The 26,054-nt window shown below is 41.8% G+C and overlaps 1 protein-coding gene across 15 annotated transcripts in view; it reads left to right on the forward strand.

Moving 5' to 3' along the window:
- The window catches only part of APBB2 (amyloid beta precursor protein binding family B member 2), a 375,292-nt gene that overhangs the window by 133,074 nt on the left and 216,164 nt on the right, over window positions 1-26,054 (forward strand). For 13 of the 15 annotated variants that reach the window (XM_072806715.1, XM_072806752.1, XM_072806682.1 and 10 more), the window contains one exon: window positions 6,529-6,644. The exons of 1 other annotated variant lie outside the window; for it this stretch is intronic. Coding sequence is in view for 7 of the 14 variants with exons in the window: in XM_072806752.1 (XP_072662853.1) it covers window positions 6,599-6,644 (46 nt within the window). In the remaining 7 variants the exon portion in view is untranslated. Of the gene's footprint in view, window positions 1-6,528; window positions 6,645-23,483; window positions 23,744-26,054 lie in introns of those variants that run through there. One more of the 15 variants, XM_072806724.1, reaches the window with a different exon arrangement.

Below are 26,054 nucleotides of genomic sequence, written 5' to 3' on the forward strand. Positions count from 1 at the left end.
GGAGAAGCAGGCTCCATGCAGAGAGCCCAATGTGGGACTCGATCTTGGGACTCCAGGATCATGCCCTGGGCTGAAGGCAGGCGCTAAACCGCTGAGCCACTCAGGGATCCCCCTAATAGAGGAGTTTTAAATCCTAGTTTGTTTTTTTTTTAATCTGAAAATGCAGTAGCACTTGTACTTATTATTTAAGTAGTTAAGTTAAAAAACATTTTATAAACCAAAAGGAAAGTTCTGTCGAAAATAATTTGGGGCAGGAATCTTATCATATGAGTTGGCGAGATTTGGGTGGAAAGCACGAGGTGGATGACTTTCTCAGCTCTAAATAAAGATCTGTGTGTCATAGGGGCTTATGTGTGGTGCTTCCACTTAATTAAGGTTTAATTTTGTTGATATCATCCGAGCCACGCATTTGTTCTCATTCACACCTTTGGAAGGCAAGTATCATTAACCCATTTTACAGATGAGGCATCAAAGGCTAACTTGCCCACAACCACTTACTGAAGTCTCCAGTAGCAAAGCCCTCACTTATCCAAGTTTGAGTTTATTCCCACTTTGCCAGATACTTCACATCAGAGCAGTTGATTCCATTGTTTTTCTGGATATTCAGCTTATTGGATTTCTCTAAAAGAAATCTTTATTAAATAACAGTGGTCAACTTACAGATATCACCCCCAGGACATGTTTTAGGCCTGGCTGTATTTGTACTAAATGATTTTAAATGAGCCCTACTATTTGAATTCTATAAGAACCAAGGAATACACAAAAAAGACCTCTCAGCTGCCCAGGTATAGGTTCAGAGTCTGTGCATTGCACCCTTCATAACTTACCTGGAATTTTTTTTTTTTTTTAATTTAGTTCTCTTATACGTTTAAATTTTCTTTGGTTTCCAAAATTGTAGCGGACTTGAGAAAGGGAATGGTTTGTACTCTGACCATAATGAGATTTGACTCTTGAGGGCAAGGGCAAGGAGATAAACTATGAAAAGCAGAGAAAATATCTCCTAGAGTACCCAGCGGCCTTTGAGTGGAAGAGCAAACAGCCTTCTGTGCCTGGAAAGCTTGTCTAGCCATTGGCCTTTATAGGCAGGTCTAGTCTGGTTACCAGCAGTGCACACATAAAGCCACTCTTACACCCTGTCCCTCTATTCCATTGATTTATCTTCTGCAAGGATCCTGACTTAGCTTGGCTCTAGACCTGGATCTGTAACTTGGATTTCACCTTTAGGTCTCCAGAGTGTTTTTGAACCTGTGCTTTCCTTGCTGTTTGAAACTCGGCCATCTCTTACTTTTGATTCTCGGAGTGTTCTGTTGCTTTGGTAGGAACTCCACTCCTGCCAGCTCTGGTCATGGTGGTAGAAACTCAACTTCTGTCTACTATCTACTGGACCCAGCTCCTTTACCTCAGTGTTCTCTATTCCAACACAGCGAGATGATTCATAGTCATATTAATGATTCCATGTTACCCAAGATTAATTCTATTCTGGATGCTCTGAGAAGGCATTGTATTTTAGGGGGAAAAAAATCCAGTATGGTTGAAATTAAACTCATTTTATTACTCAGATGGGTAGTCCTTCAACTATTACGAAAATCTTGATCATTTCCAATATCTCTTACTCCTTGAGGTTTCTAAAAAACAAATTACAGCATTACAATGGCATAGTGAAGCACATAATTATAATTCAATGAGTTATAGATAGAATATTATTTTTGAAGAGCATAACCCATTTTTTAGTAGCTTATACCAGCTTTTGTATCAAAAAATGGTTCATTAAAAAATCTTTTTTTTAACATTTTATTTACAAATTTGTCTTTAGGTCAATAGCAGCAAAGACTTAAGTGAGATTTTACAATATCATAAAATAGTTAAAAAGGGAGAGAGTAGAACAAGTGGTTGTTGACTTGAAATGTTTATTTTGGAGAGAATTCTTGGCATTTTTGCCTCACATCAGCATAATAAGAATTTGTAGGAGAGGAGAGAAGCATTAATGTATTTGTTGAGGATTAATGTCCTTGTAGAGCATTTGTGTTAGTGAATATATTATGGATAATTCCATAAATATAGTAATTAAAAAGTTGCACACTAAACATTTTGTGGACTGGCATAAATATCCCACTCCTCCTCTTGATGACCTGCATTCAAATGAATAGTGCATTGTTCATCTTGGTTTCTTAGTATTCTTAATCAAAAATAGGAAGAAGTATGGTAGTCTTAAAGATTTATTTCCTCCTCGGGGTATTGTTGATCAGATGGGCAGATACAGATTTGATGTTTTCAGGACTGAGTTTTTTTACAGTTCAGGAAAATGTCACATAGCACATACCAAAAAAACCAAACCAAGCCCCAAAACAGCAATGACCCACCCTTCCTCACTTTGGAACATTTTATTATTAAAGTTATTTCCAGACAAAACCAAGTGTGCTGCTGTGTCATGTGTAAAATGTGTTCCGTAGGATCAGTGATACCTCAGAGCTTATGTGCTCTACAAGAAGTGAAATGATGAATAACATAAATATATATTAGGACAAAAACACAGACCTATAGGGAGTGGTGGATTGTCTGAATTTTCGAGGAAGCAAGACTTGATTATCTCATTACTATCTGTTGCCCCAGTGGGTTGAACCTGAACAGGTTGCTGTGTGAAGGAGCATCTGGGAGGAGAGGCGCCATGCTGTCAGAGTAATGACGTCCTGTCCTTCGCACAGAAGGAGAACAAAGAAGGCAGACAGATGTAGAGTGGGCAATTTCTATTCCTTTGTATACTCAGAATGTTCGCACCTACCTGTCTTCTCATTTATGAGGCATCCTGTTTTTTATAATTTCATTATTTTTATAATTTCATTATTTCTGAATCCTCTTACTTAGCGCACAATATGTGTTTATGAGTTGATAAAGATTTTCTTCCGTGAGGAGGAAGGTGAACGCAGTTGAGTGTGATTTGCAGCTTGGCTTTGAGTGAATTAGGTTGGGCAATGAAGGAATAGACCATTTCTAGTCTCACCATTTAATTGGCCTGCTTACCTCTTAGTTGTGAGAACTCTTCATTTAAGTATTGCTTTATTGATTTTTTCCGTATTTATCGACTGCTTGCCACTTATCGTATGTGCTGGGGATGCAAAGAGGAATGGCTCAGTTAGCAGGTAGGTTTCTGATGGCTTTGGAACCATTTCAATCCTATCTAGAATTCTGAAACTCTACCGTTTTCCAGGGATGGGCTAGAGATGTTCATGGTAACAGAACAGACAGATTGTGCAGTAGCCTCCCAGCTTTTGAGATCACAGAGTTGGCCTGGAGAACATAAAATCTACTTTCAATGTGTTTTCCATTGCATTAGACTTTCTAATGAGCCTTGTTGTTTTGTCATTATTGGAATGCTTTCCAAGAACTAAGTCACTTCACCCACTTCTGGATTTGCCAGAACTGAGGTGGAAGAGGGGACAGGAGCCTAAGGGGGATGACATTGCTGCTGTGTGAAGAGGCATTACGCTGGGCCATCTCCAGGGCAGGGGCTGCAGCCAACCAACCACTCCCTCTCACCTTTACTTTCAACCATCTGACTCTTCATGTTTATTACGTTAGTCAGGCTGGGAGAGGTCTTTGGATGGAAGCATCTTAAGAACTCTTGTGAGATGGTGGGGAGTCGTTTCAGTTAGCGAAGTATAACTTACATAAACCTTTGGAGAAGTTGGCACTGCAAATGAAAGATCATTTTTAAAAGAGTGTTTTTCTGAATGTTTTACTTACAAGATATTCTTTTGATACCATGAGGTTATCCTGTGGGTATGGTTACCTCACAAATGCCTCTTTCCCCCTTGATATACACTGGCATATATGTTTATTTACCTTAAAACAGACGGGGTTGATATTTACCTTAAAAGGGACGAGGTTGGTCTGTTTCCATTTTGGAGGGAAGCACGTGTAAGAAACCAAGATCTTCTAGATCTAGGCCGTCACACCATTTCCATGTCAGCCCATTCTCTGTCAAGAGCCTCACCAGCTATTTTGTCTGCAATGTGGTTGTCATTTCACCTGTTGCCTCCAAAAATCCCAGTGCTCTTACCAACGAACTTGCTCTAACTAGATTGGTCTTTATTCCTCTGATTCTAGTATTCTTCAAATATTGGGGGGTGTTGTAGATTTCCCTTGAGGTTGAAGGTCAGCCCCATCATCTGTACTCCTGAGACTTTTCCCCACCTCCATAGGGATCTTTCCCTCCTCCCTCTTGCACTCTCAGCCTTCTCTCTCTGCTGATTTGTTCGGCTTGTCCATACAGCACTTCCTTCCATTAACACTTCCTCTTTCCAACAACCATCCATTCTCCATCCTCTTCTCTTGTCTCTGCTGCCAACACTTAACTGAAACTGCACTCAATCAGGGCGGCCAGTGACTGCTTATGTGGCAAATCCAAAGGTGTATTTTTCATTTCTTATCTTTATTTATCTCGTTTCCCATGGTGCCCATCTGCCTGTCCTCTTCAATCTTTTTCTTTTGCCCTTTGTATCATTGTTCATGCTCTCAAGGGGTCTGCTTTCTCACACTCATTCTGTCATCTTCTCACTCTACCCTCATTCCTTCAAGGCTGTCACCCACAAACCTAATTTCTGCTTTGTGTCATGATCATGTAGATGGCTTTATGTTTTGCTCAGCTTTCTTCCCCAAGCTTCACACTCAAGAATATGTGAGTGTCCCCACCTGAATGTTATATACCTCCATTTCTGATGCCCCAAACTAAACCCTTTGTCTTCCTGATTAAACTTGTTCATCCTTCTCTATTCTCTATGCAGTCATCACTCCCACCATGTACATGCAATTAATTACCGAGTTATTCTGTTGTTAGTGTCCGGATATTTCCCAAGTACTAATTCTTCTCTTCCTCCCCGCTTCCCTACTTTCCTAATGCCCACCCTTCCTCTCATACCAAACAAGCAGACTGGCTTAACTGGCCTCCTTGCTTCTACTTTGCCTCTTTGAACCCATCCAGAAAGAGTAATGCAGCCAAAACCCAGATCTGACCCATCAGCGACTGTATGCAACCAGAATAAAGTCAGAGTCCTTGAACATGTGGACAGTTTAGGATCTGGCTGCAGGCTTCTTTCCTGACCTCACCCAAGAGAGTCCAGCAGCACTGAATTACACTGTGCAGTTTCTTACCTCTGCCTTTTCCATTATCCTGTTTCCCATTCCCAGCTTGGCTAAGTCCTACCCAGGCTGATAAGTCAGGCAATCCATTTACTTGGGAGCCTTCCTTAACATCTCCATTTATGACTAGGTGCCCCAACTTGACATGAGTCTGACATCGCATCCATCCCACTGACCTTTGGAGTGTTTTTTTTTTTTTTTTTTTAAGATTTTATTTATTCATGGAGAGAGAGGGAAAGAGAGAGAGAGAAGCAGAGACAGAGACACAGGCAGAGGGAGAAGCAGGCCCCATGCAGGGAGCCTGACATGGGACTGGATCCTGGATCTCTAAGACCAGGCCCTGGGTTGAAGGCGGCGCTAAACTACTGAGCCACCTGGGCTGCCCTGGAGTGGGTTATATGTGTCTCTTGGCCCCACTGGACTTCACTTTCCCTAACGACAGAAACAGTGTCTCATTCACGTTTGTAGTGTCTGGCACAGTGCTTGGCATATAGGAGATGTTCAGTGTATGTTTTTTAAATGAGAAATTAATAATTACAGCAAATCAGTGCGATGTCTAAAAAAATGAACAGAAGTAATCTATGCATAATAGCTGCCTTTAGGGCACACCTGGGTGGTTCAGTGGTTGAGTGTCTGCCTTTGGCTCAGGTCGTGATCCTGAGGTCCTGGGATCGAGTCCTGCATCGGGCTCTCCACAGGGAGCCTGCTTCTCCCTCTGCCTATGTCTTTACCTCTCTGTGTCTTTCATGAATAAATACATAAAATATTTTAAAAAATAGCTGCCTTTAGGAGGGGGAATGAAATGGGCTTCCAGGGTGCTGATAATGTTCTAGGTTTTGATCTGGTGTGTTCAGTTTAAGAACTCTTCACTTATGGTAGGTGTACTTTTCTATATTTATATTATACTTCAAATTAAAAAAAAAATCATTCTGATATCTTAACTACCCACTACAGAAAATTTCTTTTTTTCTTTTAAGCTTTCAGAGTTTTTACAGGGTGTTAGTTCAGACATCACAACAAAGAACCAGGGAGGAGCTGTTCCTTGACTTTAGGGGAGAGATGAGCACCAATGAAATGTGGGTGGGATTGCCTGGTCTTCTGAAGAGGGCCCATGGGGGCCAACCCTGACGGATAGACTTGCAGTGACCTGTGCTTCTGTCACACTTATTACAGGGGCCACATGCTCATCATCAGCAAGCTGTGTGCCAGCCCGCAGTGACAGGGAGACTTCATCTTGCATGTGACTATGAATAATTCATAAATGTGGTTATCTGGAAATTTGTGGTCATCATTAGCATTTTAATGAAAAAAAATGGAGTCATTATCCTAAATCTCTGTTTTGTTTCTCCTTTTTTTTTTTTTTTAAATCTCTCCCCCCACCCCCAACCCCAGCGAACCAACTCCGTCTTTCCCGAATACTTGGAAACTGTCAAGGCCCCTGCTCATGTGCTGACCGGTCGCTATGGGCAGACGGTACCCGGAGGCTCACTGTCACCCAAGCAGCTCATGTATGTATGGGATTGGATTTCCCTTTTTTCCCTTTAATTGTCATTGTAGAAGATGGTGGAGTACTGACCTGGTGAAGATTTATAAGGTTTAAATGAGAGCATTTAGAAATGCAGGAGGATGGATTGCTCTAGGGGACGTGTTTAATATTGAGTGATGAGAAATGTTATTGAAGTTCAGGGTTTTTCTAATCCAGTGGCCATATGAGGCCAGGAGTGTATCTGAGCAGTCTCCCCTTTTGTCTTTCAGCACATTTGTTCATAGTTAGAACAAATCTGTATTTTTTTTAAGCTTTCCTCTTTTGCATCACAGTATATGACATTTGAAACAATAGCAATGCCATAAACTAAGATCATTTCCTACTGATTTTTACCGTTCTTTTAAGTAAAAGAATTCTGGACTCAGAAAAGAGGTCCTCTGGGTATGTCATTGTTGAATACATGTTAGGGAGAGAATCCCTGACTCCTATTCGTCAGCATCCTCCAAAGGAGGAAACTCCTGATTCCCTCAGTGATGATTTTCAGTGCCTCACAAAACTCAAGTTTTTCCGATTAGTCTTTTGGGAATGGGTACAGTTGTGTGGCCTCTTCCTATGAGTCTCTACCCCTGACTGACTTAGGAGAAAAAGTATTATTGCCCCTTTAATCATCTGTCCTATTTTTATAAAGGAGAGTTTGTCATAAACTTTTTTTTTTTCTCCAGTTAGCCTTTTAGTTTTGGCCCAGGTGCTTAGATATTTATTTGCTTTTGTTGCTTCCTTGGGACCTTTGGAATTTTGACTTCACATCAGGGGCATGCTTGGGGTTAATTCCCCAGAGCACCTTTGCTCCCATATTCTTTTCATAGTTATGTTTATGCATATTCACCTTTAAGTCTCATTTCCTTGTACATCTCCATTTGTTTCTTCATAGAAAAGTTAGAACTGCCCTCAAACCCTCCCCCAGACACAATTGCTTCTAAAATAAGCCAGGTTGTTAGAAACAGCAGCCGAAGGGAGCGCTGACAACAGAGCGGTGGTTCAGACCAACCACCAGTGATGCAGTGTGCACGGGTGGGATGAACAGCTTTTACATGGATACTTTTGCATCCTCTGATGGCATTGCTACATTACCCTAAAATGAGCAATTTTCATTGTGAACATCAGAAAAAGTTCATCCTTGTATACCGTAAAACGGAGGTCAGCAAACCGGCCCACTGGCCAAATCTAGCCCACGCCTGCTTTTGTAGGAGCTAACAATGGTTTTTATATTTTTAAATGGTTATGTAAGTCCCAACATAATCTACTTTGCCTCTTGGCCCTCAGAGCCTAAAATATCTATGGTCTGTCCTGTTAAGAACAAATTTGCCTCTTTTCTGCTTTTGGAAGAAGTTGGAGGCCATGTACTATGATTGAAACATGTGAAATTGTTATTTATTTTTTTTTTTACCAGTTTTGACCTGCAAACATGCTAATTTTATGTGGTCAATCTAATATGTTTGGAAGAAAATTCTTCTTTCAAAATGGTTAGGATTTTAAAGTTTAGGTTCTTTGGGTAGAAGAAGTAAATTCACTTGAGAAATTTATATCTGTGGACCAGCTCATTGCTCACCAGCTTCATGAGTGATTCACCGTCGTACCTCTTCAGAGTTTTCCAAGGGCCTCTGAGCTTCAGAGTCTGGGCTGTCAAGTAGTTGAAAGGGTGCATTTCTTCTTCACTTGACTGACTTCTTATTAAGAGCTCTCTGGGAGAAAACTGTTTTTATTTTACCCTTCCTGGGTGCTGGGAGTATGCTAGCCATTCCCAGAGGCCTCTGCTGCACATGTCACTGGTGCTTTTTTCCTGGTGGGAAGGAGGGCGAGTGGCTGCGAGTGGGCACATGATATTCCCTTGGCCTTTAGCGTGTTTGCATAACACCTTGCTTGAAACATCCTTCCCAGGAACTAGAATTGTTGTTCTCACCCTTTTGGGCTTTTTGTCTTCTCCCTAGGGTATTGTTGATCCCTCAGTTCAGTATGCTGAAACCATCATTTATTTTGTGTGGTGTCTTTTCTGTTCTCCCCTTTCTCCCCCTTGTATCTCCCTTCTCCTTATTATTAAATTGGATTTGCTTGGGCAGCCTGGGTGGCTCAGTGGTTATGCACCGCCTTCAGCCCAGGGTCTGATCCTAGAGACCCGGGATCGAGTCCCACGTCAGGCTTCCTGCATGGAACCTTCTTCTCCCTCTGCCTGTGTTTCTGCCTCTCTCTCTCTCTCTCTCTCTCTCATGAATAAATAAATAAAATCTTTAAAAAAAATTGGATTTGCTTGTTGAAACCTCCAGCGGATGCTCTTTAGAGGCCCCTCTTGGTGGTAAGAAACATTAACCTCAGCTGCTCTATCTCCTGTCCCCTAAGTCAAGAAAGTTAAGATGACTTGTGGGGGGTGGGTGGGTGGGGAGGGGGTGCTTCTCAGCTGGGACTAGGTCTGAACAGGACCACACTGTTCCTGGAGAAGAGAAAATATTTCGGAGGGGGTGGAATTCTCTAGAATTCATAATTTTGTCATTAGGTGTGGTCAGAACTCTTGATCAAGAGTTGATAGTACACAGTGCTGCTGCACTCTGAACAATTTTTGAGGCTCACATGGCAAATTGGAGTTTGTAGATTTTCTTTTTTTCTGCTTTGGCATTATTATTTTCCTGTTCAGGGCTACCTTCTTTCAGGCCAGGATGCTGGTCTTTGGTGAAATGTGGATGGAATGGCATCCATTGAACGCCAAAAGTAGAAGTCAATGGTTAGAGTGGACCACTCCCGTGTTTTCATGCAGATATTTGTGCTCATGTTAAGACTAGTGTTTTGAAATAATTCTGGGGATTGTGAATAAGATTGCGTCCTTGTTTATTGTGTTTGCACCTAGCATGGCTACAGCTACTCTAACTCCAGCTGTCAAGATCTGACCTCTGGCCTGCGGTCTCTTGCCTTGCAAATTTGACTTATGTATTTAGCCAGATTCATCTAAGCATGGCTTTTATCCCTTACCAGAATGTTTGGTGCATCCCCACTAGTCTAAAAGGTCACTCTGACGTTTGAATCTTCCACATTTTCTTTCCCTGCCCCTTGTTTTAGTACCCATTACTCATGGTTAATAATAGTTGTTGTTAGTAGTATTCCTCCTCAGTAGATACCTTACTCTAGCCTAAATGGGTAGCTCCTGCCATTCCTTCTGTGGAATGCAGATCCATCTCTTGACTGCCTGCTAGAACTCTACTCTGGCTCTAGGGCATAGCAGCATTGCCCTCTTTCCCAGGATGCTTCCCTGGTTTCCCAAATACAAGCATGTGCCCATGTAGCTCTTAAATATCCTTCTTGATGCTTGTGTTCCAAATTGCTCTCTATATTTTAGACTATGTATATATTTTGTCTGGATTTCAACACTAAACTCTTTCACTTCCTTCTCTTCTCTCTATATGAGGACAGTGCTTTATCTGTGGTAGGTCTTCAGATATTTGTTTCATCACCTTGGGTTTGAGATAGGATCTGATCATTGTCTTTAGGAAGGCCCCCTATAAAGTACTTTCCAGACCTTTTGGCAGAACGTCTACAGGCCAAGGCCACAGGGGCATAAATAGGGCAGCCAGGATGCTGCACGATGCTCTGCTCACCCATCCCTGGCTCTCCTTCCACCTTCCTATCGCTCTCTCAGAGGTGGGTGTTTCCTCTTTTTCTGCACTTAAGAAATTTCCATTCAAAAAGGTTAAGCAGGGGCGCCTGGGTGGCTCAGTTGTTTAAGCATCTGACTCTTGATATCAGCTCAGGTCTTGATCTCAGGGTTGTGAGTTCAAGCCCCATGCTGGACATGGAGCCTACTTAAAAATTTTTTTGAAAAAATAAATGAAAGATAGAAGGTTTAAATAGTAATTAATAGGCACATGATTATTTCTTTTGGGCTTCCCTCTTTGACTTCCTTGCTGTCCCTGATGAAAGGCATTGATTTTGTTTGAGACCCTACCACATGCCACACACTGTATCCTAAATTTAATAGAAGTATCTCACTTGGAACTGAATAAACCTTTAAAGGTTCATTTTATTATCCCCATTTCACAGGTGAGAAAACAGAGTCTTGAAACAGCAAAGTAACTTTTCAGAGCAGAGCTACAATCTGAGTCTAGGTTTATTTGCTCCTCTCCTCCCATCTATATTCCTTCCTATGCTTGAGTTGTCTAGTGACCTGTTGACCACTTGTTTAGGTGGTGTCCACTCACCTGTTCTCCCCACTCAAGCTTTTGGTAATAAGGTCTTATAGACCTAAAAGATTTAGCATCAAAGGATGCTGACATTTGTCTCTAGCTCCTCTCATACCCAATTAAATTCAGTAGCCACAAATAACAGAGAGGCCCTAGGAGAGTACTTCATATTGAAAAAGTAATAGTAATAAGTACAATAAGAGTAATAACACTTTTAAAAATCATACAGGTATACATGTTTAATATAGAAAAGTTTAAAAAAAAAATAGGGGCACCTGGGTGGCTTAGTCGGTTAAGTCGGTTAAGCATCTACCTTCCGCTCAGGTCATAGCCCCAGGGTCCTGGGATGGAGCCCTGTGTCAGGCTCCCTACTTGGGGGAGCCTGCTTCTCCCTCTTCCTCTGCCTGCCACTCTCCCTGTTTGTGTTCTCTCTCCCTCTGTGTCAAATAAACAAATAAAATCTTAAAAAAAAAAAAAAAAAGAAAGAAAAATTTAAAAATAAAGAAAAAACAAGCTTTCACAACTCTATATACCAAGAGATAGCCAGTTTATGCATTTTGTTGATTACCCTTCTGTACATCAAGCATTCTCTCTCAATATATTTATCTTCTGTTTATTTACAGACATGGGGTAATGTTGTACATGGTGTCTACTCAACAAGGTATCATAAATATCTTTCTAGACTAGAACATTTACTTTCCTGGCAACTCAAAAGCAGCTGTGGCCAGTGGTAGACTTATGTATATGGTAATCCAGAGGGAGGGAGGCAGTGAAAACAGTTGAATGCAGCAGAGCTGCTTCAGCTTTACCTGGATATGTGAACTTCTACCATGATTAAAAAAGTGCTGGTCAAGACTCATTAAATTGATTTTCAGCGACAATTAATGGGTCTCAAGTCCCAGTTTGAGAAGCACTAGGCTAGAGATTACATAATATTGGAAAGTGTGCTTGGACAGAATCATGTTTGGGGAGTCTGGAGAGGGGCAGGGTTTCTCCACTCTGCTGGGTTATGGGGAAACATTTGGAATTTGAGTTAGGACCAGGAACCTGAGTACAGGGTTCAAGATCATTAACAGCCAAGTGGGTCTCACTGCCCAGGACAGGCAGGATATGACACAGTATCCCAAGAGAGGGACTTTCTGCTCTGGTTTTAATTGGTTTTCCTGGTGTGGGAGGAAGCCCTGCAGGATTGTCCAGATGCTAGTGATCACAGCTGAGGAGTCCTTCAGGAGTCTTCACAGTTTTAGCAATAAGATTCCCTGAATGAGGAGTGGGTGTTGGAGTTGGGGAAGATTAAAGGAACAAGATTTAAAAAATAACACTGATTAGATTTTTCCTCTGTCCAAGAGGGAAAAAAAGAATCCATTTATTTTAGAAAATGTATAGACACTGAAAAGCCCAAAGAAAAAAAGCCCCATCCTTAACATTTTGCATGCATTTTTATGGTCGGTTGTGTATGTGTACATGCATGCATCTGCCCGTTTATGTTAAACATGGTGATCATACTGTATGTCTTATTTTATGACATGCTTTTTGCACTTAATTGGTCATGGAAATTTCTAATATTATTAAATCTTCTAGTCTGTGATTTTTAACAATCTTACACATTATTACATTGCATGGGTATATCATGATTAACAGTCCCCCACTGTTAGGGCATGTGGGTGGCTCACTTGGTTAAGTGGCTGCCTTTGGCTCAGGTCATGATCTCAGGGTCATGAGCATGAGCTGGAGACCTGAGGCTGGCTCCATGCTTAGCAGGGAGTCTGCTTCTCCCTCTCCCTTCTGTCCCTCACCGCCGCCCCCCCCCCCCCCCGACGACTTATGTGCTCTGCTCTCTCTCTCTCTCTCTCTCTCTCTCTCTCAGATAAATAAAATCTTAAAAAAACAAAACAAAGAACAATCACCCACTGTTGAGCATTTAGGGTATTTCCAATCTTTCGATGTCCTTCTGGATTAATCATCATTCATAACCCTCTTTTTTTCTCCCTTAAGAAATGTCCAGAAGTGAAACTGCTGAGTTAAAGTGTTGCTTGCACATTATAAAGACATTGCTATGCACACCCAAACTACCTTCTGGAGAAGTTTTATCTATTTCCATTCCACCACCCTTGTGTGAGGACTGCACATTTCTTCCTACTCTGGAAACAGAGGGAGACGAGAAAACACTTTCCGACGTGATAGGTGAACTATGCTGTCCTCACTGTTGTACTTTGTATTTCGTTATTTTTTCCAAATATTGAGGCTTAGCTTCTTTTTTTTTTTAATCTGTTCAGTGGCCAAAAATCAGCTGCATGAAATACGTGTGATCCAAATGTAAAAAAACCCTGAACTTATTTTTGTGCAGATAATGTGACTTGTTTTCATCGTACACAGTTCGTATTGGTTTTAAGCTTAAAATCTAGTTCTTTAAAGAGACAGGTTGCCAGCCTTTTCATACAGCAATAGCCTGAGGAGCTTAATTAAGATATGAGACCGAGCCCCTGGGCCTAGTACTCTGGGTTTAAGAGCAGGGAGCCCGTGATTGCTGCAGAGCCATTGCTAGGGAGACAAGAGGCCTGGCCCCACCACCTAGGGCTAGTAGACAAGTTATTAGAACCAACTGAGTCTCACTTCTGACATCTGTAAATTGAGGAGTTGGACTGGATGATATTTAGGCAATCTCTAGTTTAAAAATTCTATTATATTTGTTTTCCAGAGAGAGAGCTGCAAACAAGGCATGGCTGCAGGGGAGAACCAGTTCAAGTTAGAGCAAATATATTCAAAACATAGCACTCAGGAAATTTATGGGTAGTGAAGTATTATTTAAACTTGGATTTTAACTGCTTAAAATATCTACAAATAAGCCAAGACAAAGAACAAATGTATAACAAAGCTTTTAAAGGAGAGCGATCACATCCAAATAAGTAAAGGTAATCTACTTTACTACATAATAGCAGTGACAAAAATAAAAATGCTTTTACAGGATAATGTTTTGGTTTATCTAGTTAGCTTAAACAGCATGCCAGCACCCACTGTCTAGTGTAATTGTATGAGTGCTTTGGATAGGAAAAGTTTTGAGTAACCATTATGAATGTGAGTAAATACAGGGCTTGACACATAGTAAGTGCCCAATAAATACATATTGAATGAATGAACAAATAAGTACTTACTTGAAAATTTATATAACATTGAAGGGGGGGGTGAGGAATTCCTTGCACGTTGCAAATTTTTCCAAATCCTGTTTTTGAACATACTTGGTTCTCTAGCTTTGGTTGTGTTTACATAGCTTCTTTCTGTATATGACAACCCCTATTGTTTGCATCTGCCTGACTCATGATCCTTCTTACCCATATCTCCTTAGTTTCTTCCTCTGCCAGCCGGGAAGCAACTGAAAATGCCCTGGTTTGTTTTAGGGTCAGTTTCCTTTATTTACATCAAAGCTGAGTTACAGCATCTTCCTGACCTTCCATTTACCTCCTGTATTAGTTTTCTATTGCTGCTATAACAAATTACTGCAAACTAGTGACTTAAAACAATACAGATTTATTGTCTTACCATTTTGGAGACCTGAGGTCTGAAAGGGAGTGTTCCTGGGTTACCGAGGTATCTGCAGAGCTTGTTTGGCTTGGAGGCTCTGGGAGAGAATCTGCATCCTTGACTGTTTCAGCTTCTGGGAATTCCTGTATTCCTTTTCTTACTCAGTTTACCACACCTCCCTTCTCTCTTGCCATTCTGAACTTTTCCCTTTTCTATTTACTACCAACTATTTGCTGTTTAGGAACTTCCATACACATAGGTTTGTGTGTGAAGTTACTTCCTCTACTTCGAGAATTCTTAGTTTGTTCTCAAAAGAGACAACTCCTCTCAAAACTGCTATGCCAGGTAGTGTAGCCAAACGGTAGGACTCCTGCTACCTGATAGGAGTAAGAGACAAAGTATAGTACGAGGGAGGCTATAAAGAGAGGCCACATTCCAAGACACTGTTCTGTTGACAAATCTCCAAATTCTAGTGGGCTAAAAAATTCTGCTTCTCAGGTGAGTCATTACAACCTCAACACAGACTACCTTCTAATTCATGAATTTGCTCTTTGGCTGTTTTTAATCTTATCATTGAATTTGCCCATTGACTTCCTCTCCCCCCAAATGAGATATAATTCACTCCATAAAATTCACTCTTTATATAATGCAGTCGCATTTAGTATATTCACAAAGATACATAACCATCACCACCTCCTAATTCCAGAACATTTTTACCACTCTGAAAAGAAACCCTGAACCCATCATTAATTATCACCACACATGCCTACCCATCTCCCTCGGAGACTGTGAACCTTACTTTGTGTCTCTAACATAACGTTTTCAAGGTTCATCCATGTTGAGTACTTATTGGTACCTAATTCTTTTTGTTGTTGAATATTACTCCATTGTACAGATACAGTCCCACATTTGTTTTTTTCTGTTCATCTGTTTATGGACATTTAGGTTATTTCTGCCTCTTGGTATCATAAATAATGTTGCTGTAAACACTGATGTACAAGTTTTTGAGTAGACTGATGTTTTCATTTCTTTTGGGTATATACATAGAGCAGAATTGCTGGGTCATGCTACACTTTTTATTGTCTATCTTTTTGATTATAGCTATCCTAAGGGGTATAAAGTGGCATCTCGTTCTGGGTTTGATTTGCATTTTCCTAGTGACTTATGATGTTGAGCATCTTTTCATTTGTTCACTTTTAAATTGAGTTATTTATTCTTCCTTGAATATTCTGGATACTACACTCTTATGCAATTTGTAAAAATTTTCTCCTACTCTGGATTGCAGTTTTACTTTCTTACTAGTATCCTTTGAAGCACAAAAGTTTAAAATTTTGATGCAGTTTAGTTTATCTGCTTTTTGTCTGTACTTTTGATGTTCTATCTAAGAAACCATTGCTTAGGGGAAAAAAAAGAAAACATTGCCTAATCAATTTATAATTTTAGTGCTTACATTTAGGTGTTTGATTCATTTGAGTTAACATATTTTGAAGCAGTGGTTCAGTTCATTCTCCTCATGTGCATTTCTAGTTGTCCCAGCACTGTTTGTTAAAAGACTATTCTTTCCCTTTATAGGGGAAGTTTTTCAATTTCTACAAAGAAGCCAGATGGGCTTTGATAGGGATTGTGTTTTCTAGACTTGGTTTTACTGAGGGGCAGCCCTTTGTGACTGCCCACCTAGAGCCCGCAGCTCAGCTCTGGCTAGCCAGTTTCATTATCTCTTTGTTCCTTTCTTCTCTGTAGGTCATCAGAAAGCCTTCTAGGTCCTCAGGCTTTAACTATCTTTACTGATTTTTGAGTTCCATCCTCAGTTATGGCCCAGAGATTTGCTTTTCATTATTTTGACTTTTTTTTTTAGGATTTTATTCATGAGAGACACACAGAGAGAGGCAGAGACATAGGCAGAGGGAGAGGCAGGCCTCCTGCTGGGACCATGATGTGGGACTCCATCCCAGGATCCTGGGATCACAACCTGAGCCAAAGACACTCAACCGCTGAGCCACCCAGGTGTCCCCAAAAGTTGCTATATCTTATTCAGGTTTTCCATGTATTTGAAACAGGCAGAGTCCTTGTCATTTTGGCTCACAATATGGACTAGCAACTCTTATCAGCATAGTCTGATGACAGGATTTTAAGACCTTTGAATCACCAGATTGCGATCTCTGATTTGCAAAGAATCTTAAACATAAATGAGTATTAAATAAATATTAATTCAGTGAATGAGTGTTCTGCAAAGACACTTGCACCTAAGCCGTAGTTTTGGAGTGTGGTGAAGTAGTACAGTTCATCTTTGGACACCAGACCACTTGAAGAACACTATTTTCTGGGCATGTCTCAGTGAGCTTGATTCTAGATTTTATGTGGCATGTGAACCGTAGCTCTGAAATTGCTTATCAGAAGCCTATCTACTGCTTCTATTTTTAGATACTCATAAAATAGAGCTTGTTTTCACGTCTAGTAAATAAAATTATCTCTTGATGTTAACAGTAATAAAGAAAGGTGACATCTCTGTCTCTCTGGAGAGAGAAATTAAGGTTTCAACAATCCAAATTAAAATTCCTTCTTTGTAAATTTTTGCTTTTTTTGTTTTAAAATTCCCTCTGTAGTCTGCTTCTTCTCCGGTGGAGATTTGAATGTTATATCAAAATTTATTTTGTTATGGTAATGAAAAAGTCCCATCTTCACATGGGTGCTCTAGGTCTATCATCTCTAGCATCAAAATAGAAAGCAGAACCAAGAAGCCCTGTGTCAAGTCTTCAGTAACAGGAATGGACATCCTGGAAAGAAGCCTGTTTGGTGTCTGCTTTTGCTGTAAAATGAGTCTAGAAGATGTGGCATAACAGTCCTTGGAGGGAACTAAGTGTGGCTTCCTTTTTTATTTTCCGTAGACTAGCTTTCTTGTTCCAGGGAAACCTATTTGTAGGGTGGCAAGTATCTTCAAACCTCATGCCTAGCATTTTGGGGACAACTCTAGGGGCTTCTAAACAGCCTTGCCCCACATTTCATATGTAGAGGATTCAGATGGTGGGATAGATTAGCCTTCTGTATATGTGGATAGGTTTTGACTCAGAGAGAGATGAGAGGAATGTGTTGTCCTCAGGGAAGTGGCCACGGGGACTTCCTGCAAAAGGAGTGGTTGAGAAGAAATGTTCCAGCCAAACTTTGGAGCTTAAAACTATCTTCTGGGAGCAGCCTCTGGAAAGAGAGAAAAAAAGAAATATACAACTTTTTGGGGGCATTTTTTGAAAACAAAGCAGATAGAATTATTTTTCCAGGTTTCCCGGACACTTGTTCATTTATGCAAACCTGAAATTGTTCTTGGGGGAAGTGAACTCTGATGACCTGAATGAAGGTCACAAGAATCCTTGCAACATGAAACCCATAGAATTCTGAAAGGAATGACTTGGCATATTTCAGAGTCACCAGATAGGTCAGTTTATTGTTAGCCTCTGTACCTTCTAGAACTTTCTTTAATGAGGTATGTGTGTGTTTATAGAGAAAGGGATAGAAACAAAATAGCAAGTATGCATTCTTGCGTATTCTATAGAAAATGCTTTGTTAAAGTATATCTAAACTTTAAGTCATTTTCTCCCTTTCAGTTCTATGGAAAATACTTAAATCTGTGGAATCAGATTTGTTTTCTCCTTAGAGTGCCCTCTTAGGAGTATCCAATCATGGCAAGTGTTGATCCCCATCTCTCAGGGTACAAGAAAATTCCCCAAATGGCTTAAGTTGCATATTGCTTATTTGGAACTTGAAACCAATAAATCCAGCATGACTTGGCTAAATCATGCATACCTGCTACCATTCCTTGTGACTGGGGCTTGCTTAGGGGTAAAGAGGATTTCCTGTTGTTTTTTGAATGTCAGGAGATAGAAGCCTTTTGTTTTTGAAATCTGTTTCTTCCACCAAAGGGTCCGGTTTAAGCAATAGTTAAAAAATGGCTCCCCTTTTTTCTGATTGAGGGACAGGAATGGAGTTAAGGCTGGAGGGGTGATCAGAGCCAATCAGTAGATGGATTGCTATTGCATCTGCTCTACTTGTAATGCTGTGCTGGCTCCTCTGGAGGATTGAGAAGAGTTACATATTGTCCTCCAAGAGTGTATGTTTTCATATGTAGACATGGCCAAAGGTGGCAATTATCAGAATCAAATCACGTCGTGTAGCAGCTTAGAGGAGGGGAAGGCCAGGAAAGATAGGCGTAATCATGAAGCTCAAGGACTAAAACCCAACTTTGAAAGCTTCCTCCTCCAGTAGGACAAAGGTCTAGGAACAGATGTGATTCTGATCATGGAGTGGTAGAGCGACTATGGGGTTGCAGGTGTTACTTGAGTTGCACGTGAAGTGGGGTATTGTGGATGGACCTGTTGAAATGGGGGTGCATGGGAAGAATATATCCTAGTGAAAACGAAGCGCATGTTCATGATAATAAGCTATTTATATTATTAGTTGCTGCATTATTAGTGACTGCCACTTCCAAGGCAGGCACTGCTCCAGCACTTCATGGGCATCCTTTCAGTCCTCCTAGCAGCTGTCTTGGGATATGGGTGCTACTCTTATCACTCAGTTACAGACGAGGACACTGAGGCACAGGGGAGATAAGTAACTTATTTCAGGCTGCACAGTGAGTGGTATGGTTGGGATTTGAGTCCAGGCTGTCTGGCTGCAGGCTCTGTGCTCCCAACCACTATGCCACCTGCTTCAGCAGCTATGGCAGGAGTGGGAAGGGGTTCTAAGCAGGAGAAGCTGCTGGGAGAGAGGAGATTCCCAGGTCGGGATTGCTGGGGGGAGGGGGAGCAGGTCCTGGGGATGCAGTGTCTGTTTGGTGGCTACCTCGAGGAGTTAGTGACCCACAGAGGAGCTGGAGATCCGCTGCATCAAATGCATCCCGGAAGCAGATGGCAGAAAGGTCTAGAGCCTTTCTGTGTGCTGGGCTGTGTGGACAGAGCAGTGGGTAAGGTGTAGGTAAGGTGACTGCTTCCTTGGAACTTGCATTTATTTTAGGGATGGAAGGAGACAAGAGGAAAGCCACTCAGAGAAGATAATTATGGACTGTGGTCCATGCTGTGGAGAAGTCAGTAGTCTGTTGGAGAGTTCCTGGGCAGGGCCCCCATGACATGGGGTGACATGGGGAGGATGTCCCTGAACAAGTGCTGTTTGATCTGTGATCTGAAGCATGGGAAGAGCCTAGCCATGTGGAGAACTGAGGAAAGCTCATCATAGTCTGTGGTAATATGGATGGTTCAAAGGAATGGAAAGAAGACTAGAATGTTAGAGCATGGCGGGCATGGCAGGGCTTGGTGAGAGATGGAGTTGGAGGAGGCTGGGCTGAACAGACTTGGAGTCTTGGTACGGGGTTTTGATAATTTCCAAAGAGCAGTGGGAAGCTGCTGGATGTTAAGTGGCTGTGGCGGGGGTGGGTGGGTGGGGGCATGATTCCATGGGAGAGCCAGGGTGCTAAAGAGATTCACCTGTTCCATCAGGCAGGCTTAGGAGAGCTGAATGAGAGAAGAGGGAAAACGGAGTGGGGAAAATACAATTAAGATGCTTCACCCCCAACTTTACCATGCGTATCACAGCTAACATGGCCTTTCTGCCTAGTGAAAGGTGAAATTCACCTCAGGTAGAACTTTGTAGAACTCATTCAGGTTGTGATGAGGATTCATGGCACCAAGACTTCACAGTTGTCTTTTCACCATCTGACTGTCAATTTTTATCTGTTTATATATATAGAGAAAAAAATCAGAGCTTACAAACCCAGAGATTAACCAGTTTTTGTTTGTTTTTATAGGTATTGGAATTTGTAAAACATTGCTTTATATATGGTAGATGCTTTTAAGTTGGGGGAGCAACAAACGCTTTGGAAATACTATAATTATCTTTTCTACACATTGGACGACTTTCTTATTCTCAAGATGGAGACTCAAAATAGAGACAAATAATTGCCCACCCTATGCCTAAATCCTGCTCCATTTTTGCTAACAGACTGTGTAGCATGATGACCAGCCTCAGACAATAGTTGTGATGGTTCAAGCTAACCTGTCGGTCCTGACCCTAAACTTCTAGGATTCTTTGTGGCAAGTGTGACCTGGTTCTGGCCAGGGAGACCTGAGAATTAAGTCCACTTGGGTGGGGGTTGGGGTTTCCTGGGAAGCATTTATGGTCCTGATAAAACCTGCCTGACACATGAGCCTGTCACTGCCCTTACTTGTTTTCTCCTCTGCCCTGCCTTGAATACTGATAAGCTGTCTGAATGCACAGCAGCCCTCATGTCACCATGAGGTTACAAGCATGAAGGAAAAGCCAAGAGCATCACCGAGATAGCTGCTCTGACATTGTTCCTGTCGAATTGACACCAGCAGCCTTGAGCCTTCCAATTACTTCCTATTTATTGAATTCACTGTTATTTGGGTTTTCTGATGCTTACAGCTGAATGCGATGATAGCTGAAGCAAATGTGAAGATACAGATGTTATATGCTTTTCCCCGTATGCTGTGATTACCTCGTAACTGTTCCTTGATATTCAGTATGACCTTTAGCTCGTGTGAAAACTGTCGCTGAGAAGGACATTCTAACTTATATTAAAAGTTGTTCACAGTTGAAGGCGATGAGTTGTGGACTTAGAAATGTAATTTTCAAAATAAATGAACTTGCCTGCATGAACCTGCTGTAGCAAGTACCGTCGAGCCATGCTTCATGGCCGGTATCTTCCTTATGGCCTTTTTTATGATCGTCTTAGTCAGTGTTCTGGTGAACTACATTGTGTATATTTATGGCTTTGTAGGAAACTATAGCAGTTCTAGGGGTAATAGCATAAATAGTCTGATTTCTTAAAAATGTGAAGCTCCAACAGGCTTTATTGGATTTCAGGGTAATGGGATTATTAAATTTTCTACTTCTTTTCAAATTTTTTATGGCTAAGTTCTACCCTAGGGATTTCAAGAAATCTGGGGGCTAGTTCTAACTTTTATGGGAAACAATTTATCCTAGAATTCTGCATTGCTGAAAACAGGGGTAGGGGAAAAAATAACCCAAATTAGGGTTTTCTTTTTTACTGTCTTAGAATTAGTGCATTGTTAGACTTCATGCAAATACTCTGTGAATCGTTTTCCCCCAGAAGGTAGAAGTGGTACTTTGGGGGCGCCTGGGTGGCTCAGTCAGTTGAGCATCCGACTCTTGGTTTCAGCTCTGGTCATGATCTCGGGGTCATTACCTAGTCAAGCCGCACATTGGGTTCCATGCCCAGCAGGGAGTCTGCTTGAGATTCTCTTTCTGTCTCTGTGCACCCCCTCCCTGCCCACACAGTCTCTCTCTCTCAAGTAACAAATAAATAAATCTTAAAAAAAAAAAAAGAAGTGGTGCAATGGTATGTATTATGAAATAATTTAAGGTCAAAAATCAAATTTGTCTTTTGAGCTGTTAGGATAAAAGGAATTATAAGTCACAGCACCATCAAATTATAAAGAGAGATTGTAGACACCATCTAGTAAAATTACACTTTTTTCATAACCTTGGAACTTAGACTTAAAACAGTTTCAGCTGTTCATTTGTAAAATAAAAATATATGTGGTTAACCTATGCATCCTCTTCTTGGTTAATGAAGGATTATCTCAAAGGAACAAGGAAACATTATATAGCCCCAAGGGTCTCCAAAGGAGGCTTCAAAAGCCATCTATTCTGACTGCCTGAGTCCCAAAATGACAAAGGTTATTTCTTTGAGGTAATCCAAAGTGATAACTCTTAGACAGATAAGGGCATGTTTGCAAAACCTGCTAGATACATTAACACCTTCAGTGCTGTCCACCTGAATTCTTGATGACAATGTCTTGGGTGGGATCAATGCTTGAGCCGATCCTTGAGAGATAGTAAGGGTTTGACAGACAGTGATAGGATGTCCCGGGCAAAACAAATAGCAGAAGCATACAAGTGGGAAACTTTCAGGAGGTTCAGTAACAAGTGTGGAGCCCAGGCTGGTGTGCCCTTGGGGGTCAGGTGGTAGAGGAAGGGTTTATGTCTCTAGAGACTAGAGGCAAGTTGGGCTTATTTTGGTCTAGTACATGGAGGGTCTTGAGAGCCTATTGGTAGAATGGAGATTTTATTTGATAGCCAGTAGGGGAGCTCTTAAAAGAGTCATACTGGTAATGATGATAGCTAATACTTAAATAGCACTGACTGTGTTACCGCCATTCTGAGTGTTTTATACACACTCAACTAATTTCTGCAGTAAGCCTTTGACATTATGACTCTCATTATGTCCATTATACAGTTGATGAAACTGAGACACAGAGGTTAGGTGACTTACCCAAGGAAACTCATAATAAGAAGTGATGGAGACAGAATTCAAACCCAACTGCTCTGGCCCTAGAGTCCCACTTTTAATGGTCTGGAGCATGGGTATGGTCATGATAAAGGTGGTGGATTCTCTTAGGAGGATAAATCTGTAGAAGTGTGCAGGAGGCTGGAGTGAGGGCAGATGGTTGATCAGGAGATGGACTGCAGGCCTCCAAGAGAGTTCATAGAACCCTGGCTTAGGTGGTGACAGTGGCAATGAAGGGAGGAGAATTCAGATGTCTGTAGCTCCTTAGTGTAGATCGCTGGTGCCAGATCCCCAAATGGGCATGGGGGCTGGGGCAGGATGATGTCAGAGATGGCTGGGATCTTGCTTGGATGTCTGCCTCACTGAACTAGGGGGGTTGAGAAGGAGACTTCGTGGGAGGGTGGTGATTTCCTTTTCCATAGCTCTGTTCTCTCACTGTGACCAACCAGTGCAATGGTTCTTAACCTGGGAAAACTGTCTTGAAAAAAAAGATCCACCTAAGTTTGTCCTAACATATTTCTAAGTTTATGGGACCCTCTAAGTTCCTGTATCAGTGTGATACTGGGCCGACAGTAGGTCTAAACGGTTTTTTGAAGACATTTCTAAGGCGGCTTGTCCTCTTCCCAGCTTGAGAACAGTGGGGGTGAGAGCAGGCGAGGTGACGGGTGTGGTTCTGGACTCAGGGCCCCCTTTGTTTCAGTTTCCCTGGCAGCGGGGCTTGCCGTCTGCTTTCCGCTCTGCTCTTAGTTTTGACGAGGAGAGCCGATGGTGGCTAGAGATACAGGAGGACCTTGGTGTGGGTTGTGAATGGGCATCCTGTGTTGAGAGGAACACCCTGTTCCTGGTGGCGGCCTCGGCCCGTGGGTCAGGGCCGAGCTGTTTTCTTCCCTCCTGCTGCCTTTCGGAGAGGAATGTTGCTGGGCAGCCCATCTTCCCCGAGCCTTCTCTGAGGCCGCAGCCAAAGGGCCAAGAAGGAAGAGAAGTTGATCCAAGATCTGCAGCTGACACTCTTGTGGGACAAAAAGTACCGAAGTGGATGGGAGAACGCAGAGATTCTACTTGGGTGTATGTTTCATTATCATCCACGGCCGGGGACAGTTTCTTCTTTCCCTCCTTCCTTCCTCTCTCCCTCTTTCCATCCTCTCTCCCACCTTCCTTCCTCTCTCCCTCCTTCCTTTCATCATTTCTTTGCCTTCTCTCCCTCTTTTTTTCCTTATTAGGGGAGTTGGGAATCATGTAGGGTTAGTAAATGTGGCTGTACCTATTTCTATCTTTGATTATGGTTTTCCATCTTGATTTCTCAAAGAAAGGTCAACACTGGCAATCACATAAGCACTGGTTGCATGTGGAACTTACACAGCCCTACTCTTCTGGATATGGCTGTGTGAGGAAGATGGGGAGCTACAAGACTTGGCTGTCCCCGCAAGCCTCTTCAAAGACAATGGAGAGAGGGGCACCTGGGTGGTCAGTGGTGTCTGCCTTTGGCTCAGGTCGTGATCCCAGAGGTCGTGATCCCAGAGTCCTGGGATTCAGTCCTGCATCGGGCTTCCTGCAGGGAGCCTGCTTCTCCCTCTGCACATGAATAACTAAATAAAATCTTTAAAAAAAAAAAAAAATAGGCCACTCACCCTTCCTGATTCCCTAAGCTTGAATGTGGGCTGGCCTTAGGGACTTGCTTCTAAGGAACAGAATGTAGCAGAAGTGACAGTGACATGTGAGACTTCCAACACCAGGTCACCAAAGACCACGGGGCTTTGGTTAAAAAAAAAGCAATGGAGAGAAAATATGCAGATGTGGATTTGAATTCCGGTTCAAGTTGCTACCAGAACATCCCCGCATGAGTTCTCAAATTGTTCATCTGTTAAACAAGGATGGTAATATTTCCTTCAAAGGGATGTGTGACTCACACATGAGACAGCATGTCCGAAAGACGCTGAGCACTTTTCTTATCTCCCTGTTCTTACTTAATTGAAAGTTTCTAGATTGTACCTTAGAGTGATCCCAGAAACCCTAGAGGAAGAAGGGAGAATCTAAGTATTATCTAAAATTGCTCTGGGTATATTTATTCCATTTCTGCCTAGAAACCACGTGAGGTAAATATTATTTTTATGTTTGAGATGAGAGAACTGAAGTTCAGAGAGATTGAAAACAAAGTCGCTTCACCACCTGCTAGATGTATGACCTGGGGCAGTTACTTGGTATCTTGCTGCCTGTTAGTTCATCTGTACGATGAGAACAGTAATAGTTCCCTGCTTACAGTGTGGTTATGAGGATTGAAGTGGTTAATATGTATGAAGTCTTAAGACAATGCCTGGTAAGTAGTCAGTGTGATATAAGTGTTAGAGATTATTATCATCGAGAAAATTGCCAAATGTCTCCAGGCCACTACATGGTGAAATGACGGTTGATTCATGTGCATTATGTGTTAAAATGAGCTTTAACTGTAATTTTTGAAGCATAGAGTGGATTTGGTTCTCATGAGGAGGGATTGGGGAAGTGGTATTTGAAGCATCAGGAAAAGTCCCAACAAAAGAGGAGGAAGGATTTCAGGAATGTAGGGGGAATAGGAGCGATCCAGAGGTAGTAGTTAGGCAGGTCAGAAGGGAAGTTCAGTGTTGCTTTTATGATGTGACTGAAGAGAAGCCATTTTCTAATTGTTGGGTTGTGACATTCACTTTCTTCTGGGACCTGTAGATGAGGAGGGATCAGTAATCTCTGCTAATGGGATCTTTGGAGTCTGTTTCACCAGTCCCATCCCTTTTTCTACATTCTGGGAGAGGCAGTAGAATAGAATACTAAACTGAGGATTCTGGAATCATAGGGTGGGCGGAATCATAGGGTGGTGCTTGGGCTGCGCTGCTTATTAGCCATCTAATGTCTTGCAAGTTTCTTAACCTTGCTATAGGTACATGTCTGTAAAATGAGAACAGTGGTGCCTGTCTCTTAGGGCTTGTCAGACCTGAGAGACATTGTGCATACTGTTTATTTAGCTCAGAGGAAACCTTCAGCAATAGTTACTTAATGCTACCCAGGGCTAAATGTTATCCCTTGGGTTTTGGTTAGATTCAGACCCAGTAGGCATTATGTCAGATGAGTTCCACATGCAACCAGTGCTACCAGATGAGGTAGCATTCGGCGGCAGTGCCCTTTCTTGGATGAATCCCAGTCAAGACCTTAAGGATTCTTGGCTCCTAATATTGTCTCAATCAAAAATCTGGCCTGGAATTTTGAGTTGCTTTTGTGGTATACTTTATATGCTTCTCCTTTTCTTCAAGAAAGTGTCTTAGAGTTTAGAGAACAGACATGGACAGTCTTCTGTTGGGTTCAGGACACCTGGACCCTCAATTTCTCTTCCCTCTGATTTTTGATTCACAAC

The sequence above is a fragment of the Canis lupus genome, chromosome 2 (genome assembly GCF_048164855.1).
Source record: "Canis lupus baileyi chromosome 2, mCanLup2.hap1, whole genome shotgun sequence".
NCBI classification, from domain to species: domain Eukaryota; kingdom Metazoa; phylum Chordata; class Mammalia; order Carnivora; family Canidae; genus Canis; species Canis lupus.